The sequence below is a fragment of the Lissotriton helveticus genome, chromosome 4_1 (genome assembly GCF_964261635.1).
Source record: "Lissotriton helveticus chromosome 4_1, aLisHel1.1, whole genome shotgun sequence".
NCBI lineage: Eukaryota > Metazoa > Chordata > Amphibia > Caudata > Salamandridae > Lissotriton > Lissotriton helveticus.
The window spans coordinates 1,890,360,386-1,890,370,742 of NC_136063.1; the positions used below are offsets into that span (position 1 = coordinate 1,890,360,386).

The 10,357-nt window shown below is 45.8% G+C and overlaps 1 protein-coding gene across 3 annotated transcripts in view; it reads right to left on the minus strand.

Moving 5' to 3' along the window:
* Window positions 1-9,733, minus strand: part of LOC144827735 (sodium- and chloride-dependent neutral and basic amino acid transporter B(0+)-like) — a 1,401,915-nt gene extending 1,392,182 nt beyond the window's left edge. For all 3 annotated transcript variants that reach the window (XM_078685942.1, XM_078685941.1, XM_078685943.1), the window contains exon 1: window positions 9,587-9,733. In XM_078685942.1, the coding sequence (XP_078542068.1) occupies window positions 9,587-9,655 (69 nt within the window). In that variant the 5' untranslated portion in view covers window positions 9,656-9,733. The remainder of the gene's footprint in view (window positions 1-9,586) is intronic.
* Window positions 9,734-10,357: the final 624 nt, after the last annotated feature.

A 10,357-nucleotide genomic window follows, 5' to 3' on the forward strand; every position in this document is an offset into this window, starting at 1 on the left:
CTCCTCAGCCCCCGACATCGCCATCGCCATCCCAGAGGGCTACAAGATCATCCGGAGGGACCGCACCGCCAACCAGACGGGAGGAGGCATCGCCATCATCCACAGAGACACCATCCGCATCACGACCAACACCGACGACACCCTAACCACCGCTGAACACCTGCACTTCCAGATCCACACCAACCCGAAGACCACCCTCAGAGGCACCCTGATCTACCGACCCCCGGGGCCACGCACACGATTCAGCGAGGACATCGCCGACTTCGTCAGCCCGCATGCCCTTCCCTCCGCCGACTACATCCTCCTGGGGGACCTCAACTTCCACCTGGAGAACAACAGCGACCGCATCACCACCGCCCTGCTTGACAACCTCGCCAACCTCGGACTCAAGCAGCTGGTGTCCACCCCCACCCACCTCGCCGGACACACACTCGACGCCGTCTTCTCATCCAGCAAAGACGTCACCTTCAGCCACGCAACAGGACTCCACTGGACGGACCACAGCTGCGTCCACTTCACCTTCAGAAGAACGACGACCCACCACCACCAGCAACAGGTTGCCCGAAGAAGCTGGAACAAGATCACAGCCGACCAGCTCACCGCTTCCCTGAGCCAGCACCCTCCCGCCAGCTCAGCGAACCCCAGCCAGGCCGCCGACAACCTCACGAAGTGGATCAACAACTTCGCGGACGAACTCGCCCCTCTGAGAACCCCACCCAGCAGACCCTGCAGCAGAAAAACACCATGGTTCACCGACGAACTCAAGAGCTCCAAGAAGAACTGTCGAGCCCTCGAGAAAGTCTGGAGAAGGGAACCAACTACGGACAACATGACCACCCTCAAGCTCGCCACCCGGAAACACCACCAACTGATCCGCGCCACCAAGAAAAATACATACAAGGACCGACTAGACAACAACGCACACAACTGCAAGGAACTCTTCAACATCGTGAAAGAGCTCTCCAACCCCAACGCCGGAAACAATGACATTACCCCGTCGCAAGACCTCTGCAACTCCCTCGCGTCCTACTTCCACAACAAGATCACGGACATACACAACAGCTTCAGCAACCAACCAACGCAAGCCACAACTGCAACAACGCCACCCACCACCACCCTCCGCACCTGGACTCCGATCAGCACCGAAGACATCATCCGCACAATGAACTCCATCCATTTCGGATCTCCGACTGACCCCTGCCCTCACCACGTCTTCAACAAGGCCGACGCTGTCATCGCACCCCACTTGCGGGACATCATCAACACCTCCTTCGACACCGCCACCTTCCCTGAGAGCTGGAAGCACGCCGAACTCAGCGCTCTGCTCAAGAAACCCACAGCAGACCCCACCGACCTCAAGAACTACCGTCCCATCTCGCTCCTCCCGTTCCCGGCCAAAGTCATCGAGAAGACCGTCAACAAACAGCTGGCCGCCTTCCTCGAGACGAATGGATCCCTCGACCCCTCACAGTCGGGCTTCCGAGCGAACCACAGCACCGAGACCGCCCTCATCGCTGCCACCGATGACCTTCGAACTCTGATGGACAATGGAGAAACAGCGGCCCCCATCCTCCTGGACCTCTCCGCGGCTTTCGACACTGTCTGCCACCGCACCCTAGTACAGCGCCTCGGCAACATTGGAATCCAGGACAAGGCACTGGAATGGATCACCTCCTTCCTCGACTACCACCGTACAAGTCAGAGGCCACCAAAGTCATCTGCGGCGTCCCTCAAGGATCCTCACTGAGCCCCACCCTCTTCAACGTCTACATGAGCCCCCTCGCGGCCATCGTACGCCAACACAACCTCAACATAATCTCCTACGCCGACGACACCCAGCTGATCCTCTCCCTGACCAACGACCCCGCCACCGCCAGAGCCAACCTGCACGAAGGGATGAGAGATGTAGCCGAATGGATGACGACCAGCCGCCTGAAACTGAATTCGGACAAGACGGAGGTCCTCATCCTGGGCTCCTCGCCCTCCGCCTGGGACGACTCCTGGTGGCCCCCCGCCCTGGGCACCGCACCCAAACCAACGGACCACGCACGCAACCTGGGCTTCATCCTGGACTCCTCCCTCTCCATGACCAGACAAGTCAACGCCGTCTCCTCGTCGTGCTTCAACATCCTGCGCATGCTACGTAAGATCTTCCGATGGATCCCCACCGAGACCAGGAAGACGGTCCCCCAGGCCCTCGTCACCAGCCGTCTGGACTACGGCAACTCCCTCTACGCCGGAACCACCGCCAAACTCCAGAAGAGACTCCAGCGGATCCAGAACACCTCAGCACGACTCATCCTGGACATCCCCCGCCGCAGCCACATCTCCGGACACCTGTCAACAAGAGAATCACCTTCCGGCTCCTCACCCACGCACACAAAGCCCTTCACAACCAAGGCCCAGGATACCTCAACAGCCGCCTCAACTTCTACGCTCCCAAACGCCAGCTTCGATCGACCAGCCACGCCCTCGCCGCCGTCCCCCGCATCCGAAGAGCCACCACAGGAGGAAGGTCCTTCTCCTACCTGGCCGCCAAGACTTGGAACTCCCTTCCAACCCACCTCCGCCTGACCCAAGACCACCTCGCCTTCAGGAAGCAGCTCAAGACCTGGCTGTTCGAGCAGTAGCGGACCCCCTCCCCCCAGCGCCTTGAGACCCTCCGGGTGAGTAGTGCGCTATATAAATGCCTTGATTGATTGATTGATTGATTGATTGATTGATTGATTGCAAACTAATCAACAAAATGCACCTGATACTTAGAGACTATACATGGGGAACTAACTGCTATTTTGCAAAAATCTTCACATCATATATAAAATGTGATGTGAAGTAACATAGATTGTGGTTGAGTATAAATAAAAGAGTAAATTGCATGTATTTCTGTGTTTGTAGTAGGTTTTATTGTGGCATAGAATGCCGATGGTAAGTAAAATCGCTTTAAAATGTTGCAAGGTAACATCTAACACAGGTTATTAGAATGGTGGGTGGTGAACAGAACGGCTTGAATTCTATATCTAATTTTGTTATGCTTACTTTCATGCTAGTTCCCATGGAGGCTTGAACGGCTTTGTCTGAAAATGGCTGACAATGAGTGCAACGGCACACAGAAAATTAAAGATGGCCCCCACGCATGTCCAAAGTGGATGATTAGTCACGAGTGTGTGACCTATGTCCGAAGTGAAAGATGTCAAGGCCAGCCTGGCCTGTTACAGGAATTGTGCCAAAGAGACTATTTTAAAAAGCATGGGTACTGATATGCAATGAAACACAGATGCAGAGAATTGTTGCAAATATTAAGCAAGTACAAATGTGAACATTTTATGAAGTCATGAGAACCCCTGGGATGAGTAAGGACTTAACGAACTGGTTTGAACTAGAGGGACATTAAGGGGATCATCACCACCCCTCCAATGGACCGATCAGAAATTAATGTAGCCCCTAAATGTTTCCAATACGGGTGTAGAAAGTTAGTGATAGGGTATAAGAGAGCCCGTGTTTATGATTTGAGAAGCCGCTTTTTCCACACCTTTGCTCAGCACGAAATGCTGTCTGTTGAGACGATTTTACTATGTTGCCAGAGACTTTGAAAATTTTGAACTTTAAATTCTGATGGGGATAAGGAACGGGAACGTCACAGGAACTCTATCACGGGAGGGATATGTCTGAGGAGGTTAGAGGGACAGACAGACAGCTTGGGAACCTATCCTGTGATCTGCGGTTCATGTTCTGGTGAACCATTTCCATCATCGCCCTATGGCCAGCGGTAATGAGTACTTTATATTTTCCTTACTTTCTCTATAAAAAAATATTTAAATAATGCTTTACTGTATTGGATTAATACAAATTTTGCAATTTAATTTTTTTCTTTAAAAATTACATTAAGATAAATTCTTTTGGAAATATAGGCACGAGTTTGTGATTATTAAAGTAAAATCATGATAAATAAATGTTAAAGGTTTTAAGTTGCGATTGAGCTTTACTTAATCGCCATCAACTGATTCCTGCTAGTTGGTCCATCAACCAAATAGCGGAGTATCTTGATGATTTTGGAACTGATAACTATTAAATAAAATGTATATAATATATATGATTAATGTATAGAATAATTAGGTACCCCGCATGTCTTGCAGCTCGTCTGCTTATCACTGATACAGGAATTGTGTGAATGTGTGTTTGCGGTGTTATGGGCCCCATCGAAGAATGAATGGTAAGAGTTTTTTCCTGGATTAGTGACCCAGAAAGAAAAGGTTTTATGTTAGACCCGCTGCATCAGAACCCAAACCTTTGACTCCTGAAACCCCCACTGAATCACTACTTGATGCCAGGGACCCCCAAGCAAATCATATAATTTAAATTTCAAACATTAAAACAGTAATTCGGAAAAATACACAAACAAGTACACACGAAACAAATTCTCGAATTTCTGAAGCTGTTATCATTTTATATTGAAAACATATGCTAAAGGTGCTTTGGGGCTTCCTTCCCCGAGAAAATGTGGAAAAAAATGGTGCATTCCACAACAAATTTGTCATTATAAGTGTAATTGTATTCACTTTTGCAGCATAGTAAATGATTACCTTACTATGCATTAGGATATGACAATCATTGTTGGAACTCTTCAATGATTCCCTCACAATCACCCTCCAACAGTGCCTCTCATCTCTCCATAATCCCTCTGTCACATGTAATGTATTTGTTTTATAACATATCTTAAACCAGTGTGGGGTTTGGAGCACTCTACATCACACACATACAGAGACAATGAATCTTATGTGTCTAAATTATTATACAAAAAGTGTTACATGAGGCAAAAGGGGCTACAAGGTGTAGGATTCACATGTCATCCATACTGGTATACATTTTTAAGCACACCAAATCAGGATTCAGAAAACACAGTGGCTAGTGGTGACTTTTTTTTATTACTACCCAAACAAACCTTTTTTAGCAGCATCAGATTATTCAAAGACTGGGAAAAATACATAACTTGGGGGCAGATGTATCAAGCGTTTTTTTTGTCGCAAACAGTGTGAATCGCAAAATAGCAGCGTTTGCGACAAAAAAACGGGAAATGCGATGTATTAAAAAAAACGCATCGCAAAATTAAGGAATCGCAAAATGTGCGATTCCTTAATTTTGCGCTACCATTTGGTATGTAAGAAAGAAGAAAATTTTGCGATTTCACTCTAAGAAATTGCAAATTACCAGCAACTTGTAGTTGGTGGTAATTTGTGAATTCTTTTACAAATGCCCTTTTTGCAATTTTTAAAGGTGGCATGTGATGCTCATACATGCCCTTAGGTCATGTATGTACGCCATATGCGCACACATGTCAATTTCAGGGGTGCAGTAGGGTGTCCTTAAGACACCCTTGCACCCTTGAAATTATTCTCAATTTGCGATTAGCAAATTGCGAATCGCAAATTGAGAATAATTTCACATTCATTCCTATGGGCCTCCTGGCCCATAGAAATGAATGGGAAATTATTCCTTAATTGCGATTAGCAATTTGCTAATCGCAATTAAGGAATTTTAAGAAATCGCTAAAAAATAGCGAATTTTTACATACATACCATTTTGCAATTCTCAAATAGCGATTCCTTAAAAATCGCTATTTGAGAATCGCAAAAGGGTATCTTGATACATCTGTCCCTTACTTACTTGTACCAAGCAGTTTGCATGCAGCTTTTTGATGGCAGTTCATAGCTCACTGTGCTAGATTACGAATATAATTTATGAAGTGCACAGTAACAAAAGAATCCCTGTCTCAAAAGCAGTAACCCACTGAGCTATGCACATAAAATACTGTTCTTTAAAATGCATGGTATACAATCTTTGTAGCAGGCATATTAACCATCTGCACTAGCATAGATGAGTCAAAGTTGCCACTAGACAAAACTCCCATCTCTTTCCAGCTGGTACATCAATCACTGAATTTTATCTAGACACTTTATTGTCACCCAAAAACTGCTGGTTATACAAGAAACTTTGCAGTGCATTTACAACTGCTGCCTGCATACAACCTGGGAATGTGTCACTGACCCCTGGGGGACAACTGACCACAGTTTTGGAACTGCTGATGTGTGCCATCTTTATGTCAAACACCCTGCACATTAGAACTAGGATATCTTCAAAAGAACAGAGGATTATCAAATAAAAAATAGTTTATGTCTTTCATTTTGCATGTGCTAATCATAACCATCAATGAAAATACCAACAAAAACAGAACACTTTTCAAGAAACACAAGCAATTGCATAAAGCCTGTGCCCGGCTCATATAGTTTGCACTCCACAAACAAGTGCTATGCCGTCAGTCTCTTCTTCAGTGGAATATATAGAAGGTCGACTAGCACATCTCCAATACCATAATTGCTTCTTTTCCCTCTCACCCACCCGTTCTTGTACGCAATCCCACAATAGTCATCCTTCCAAGCTGTGTCCTTTCCATATCTCTGTGACTTACTCAACTCCCTCAAAACAACTTCCTATTAAGATGCTGTTTTACTTTGATACTTCATCAAAGTTCTCTGTGGTGAAGCTCTCTCACCTGTACTCACCATCATCACTTCCCCCACTCAAGGCAACTTTACCAAAGCTCTCAAGCAAGGCCTGGTTTCTACCACTCTTAAAAAACCTACATTAGACCCGATGACCTTCCTAACTAATAGCCCATCACTTAGTGTTGATCAGCAAAATGATTGAAAAAGCAGTTGACCGCCATCTCCAAGATCATTCCAGGGCTAATCATCTACTAAATGTCTACCAAGCTGGCTACATATTACAATGCAACACAGAGAATGCTACTTTACAAATCATAGATGATGCCCACCTGACCACAGATGAAGATGACCCCTGTCTCATAATTGACTGGACCTCTTAGCTGTATTTAGCTCGGATCCTCTCAATTATAGGCCCATTTCCCTGCTGCCGTACTGTGCCAAGATATTGGAGGCTCATGTTTGTGATAGCATGTCCCAATTCTTGGAAGAATCACAGTTCCTTGCGCCTAACCAGGCTGGCTTCCGTCCTCTTCATTCCACTGAAGCAGTCATCGTCTCAGTTCAGAATACTTTGAGGCGGAATGCAGACAAGGGGATCCATCAGGCGCTGGTATTATTAGATCTATCAGCGGCATTCGACACGGTTGACTATACCATCTTGGTCAACCGTGTCGAACAGGCCGGCCTTAGGGGTCCTGCGCTGAGCTGGATTCGCTCATTTATTACTGGCCGCACCCAATCCGTGAGACTGGGCCCCTTTACGGCCCCCACTATCCCTACCACCTGTGGAGTCCCTCAGGGCTCCTCCCTGTCACCTTTGCTTTTTAATCTTTACCTACGCCCCCTGCTGTACTCCCTCAGGGATACCAGAGTTACCATCTTCAATTACGCAGATGATTTGCAGCTCATCTTTCCTTTAAACACCGAGGACTCAGTGGTAGTGTTTCAAAACACCATGTCTCACATCCTGAGTTGGATGAGCTGCAATCACCTGAAGCTCAACCCAGGCAAGACTGAGTTGGTCTTGCCTGGGCAGAGTGTACTCAGCTGGAACCCTGGCTTTTGGCCGTCCAGCATGGGAGCCCCCCCATCTAAATCGTCTTCAGTTAAGAGCCTTGGAATCTTCCTTAGCGAAGATCTGTCTCTGAAAAGGCAGGTCAGCGCAGTGGTGTCCTCCAGTCTATTTCAGCTGAAGAAAATTAAGAAAATTGCGCGTTTCTTCTCTTTGGAGGCGCTCACACAGATTGTTATCTCCCTGGTTCTGTCCAGATTGGATTTTTCCAACAGTCTCTATCTTGGGCTCCCGATCGGCGAGTTAAAGCGCCTCCAGTTGATTCAGAATCAGGCAGCCAGACTCATTCTGAATCTACCTAAGAGGCAGTCTGTCAGACTGGGCCTAAAACAACTACATTGGCTGCCTGTTGAGCAACGGGTGGCTTTTAAGACTGGTTGTATTTTATTTAAGTCCTTACAACAAACAGGCCCTCTATTCATCAGAGATCTGTTTAAAAAATATGACCCCCCTAGGAATCTTCGCTCCATGCACAAATATCTTCTGACTGTCCCCACTTATAAAAGGAAGCGTCTTGGAGGCAGCTGCTTTGACCACCTTGCAGCTGCCTTCTGGAATTCCCTTCCTCTTCACCTTAAAATGTGCGGAAACATCCTTAGTTTCAGACACTCCCTCAAAACATGGCTCTTTTCTCAAGCGTTTTGATGAGTACCTTTTTGCTTCCTGTGACTGATGCGTTGTGTCCCTGTCTATAGCGCCATGAAGCCCCCGGGCGAACGAGCGCTTTATAAATACATCTCAATATCAATATCAATATCAATATCAATTTAACACAGTCAATCATCCAAAACTCATCAACACACTGGAGTCTTGAATGGGAATATGGGATTCAATGCAAATGTCATTCACTAATTCTCCTCCTCGCTTTTTCAATCATCACCAGTTTGTTCACATAGGTATCCGCGGATCCCCAAAAAGCCCTATCAACTGCGAAGTCTGTCTGAGTTTCATTGTGTCTCTGGTCATCTTCAACCTCTACATGACATTGAGCCCCAATGGCATAAACCTTGATAATTGTGTCTGAGTTCATTGAGTGCTACATCACTTGGATTTACCTTGGACACTCTCAATGCTCACAATGGCAATAAACTGTTTCTTCCAGAATGTGATGTCAGAACTGCTGTTCAAGCTCATTTACTTTTTCATCTGTATGGTGGTAATGCCCTGCTCCATGGATCCCCAGGCTCCACAATGGCATCACTGAATTTCTCATCCAGGACCGAAAGAAATAACTTCAGATCATCCCCAGCCTGATGGAGCTCCATTGGCTCTCCTTGACAACACACAACACCTTCAAAACCATGTGTGTTATTTACAAAGCAATTATGACCAGCCACACATTCTTATCTTGCAGACAGGTTCTCCATCTCTGGTGGCTCTCAGCACACCCACAGCCAGACCACCATCAGACTGGATGCTAAAAAGTGTGAACAGGGAAAAAACACGGCAGCAGGCTTTTATTCATCTAGGCGCACAGGATCTGGAAAATCCCTGTATCCACCAGGACCACCTTATTGCTGCTCCAATGCAAGAAAGAGTTGAAAACGCACCTTTTTGAAGAACACAATATCACATTTCAGTGACAATCTGGTTGACCCGTCTCCCATGACTCATTGATTGTATGCTTGTCTTTGACTCTATACATTGCCTTTTCATCTAGATTCTTATTAGAAAAATGCTGCGTACATACATATGCAATATCAAGAGCATTTTTACTCAATAAAAACTTCAAACAACTTTCCACCCGACATGGAGCAAGTGGTTTTTTGCCATAGTCCGGCTTCAGTTTGCCATTTGCTACAAGACATTCATTAATTTGATGTTGGGGATGTACAAGGTGCATTTCACCCTGAACTTCATGACATGCACAGACTAACGACAAGATATATATTTTAGAAAACAAATTCATACATAAATGATATGGAAGCCTAACCAGTTGTACAACTATACCTAAAGTATATTGCCAACTACTAAAGTGGAAAGGAAGAGAAAGGTAGAGGAAACTTTTACTAACCTGGTCCGTGCTTGCAGGCTTCTTACAACACTTCAGAAAGCGGGAAGGCACAATCTTAGCTAGATCCATTGTTAGGTTAACTTCTCAGAGGTAAAGCAAAGTGTCCCTTTTTCCAACCTTTATCAGTCTCTGCCACAGTCCTCTACATATACATTGTTTTGGTCATACCAATAGTAGCAAATATTACCTTGTGTTTACAAAATACGTATAATTAAGGTGTGCATCAAACCGCCTTTCATAATTGACTGTAATTATATACACCCGGAGCACAGGGGAGTGGCTCTTCGTCAGTACACATCTAAGTGCTCGTTTGCTGTTTGTTGACTGACAGACTTAGGGGATGATAATGTACAAGGTGCTTGAAAATATAATTGTAAATAGATTGATGGGAGGCGTTATTCTCTCCATTTCTAATTTATAAAATGCAGCTTGTTCTGTAGTTGGGTTTCACTTCAAGAGGGATGTTTCGTTTCCAGGCATTTTGGATGAATGATAATTTCTCGGTCCTAATTAAAGCATCAGAAACCTGTCGCCGTGTCCTGGCCCTGGGTATTAGCTTTTCAGCCAGCACCAAGCATGCTGGAACTTGTAGTTTTAAGGAGGTAGCTGTACTTTTACAACTACATATACTGATGGATGAAGATTAGTGAATGCGTGAAAGTAACTCTCATCACATAAGACGTGCGTAGCGTTGGCCTACTGAACTACTAAACAGGACACTAACGCATTTGGGGCGTGGCTTAAAACATTTACGCTAAACATCTGTGCTTG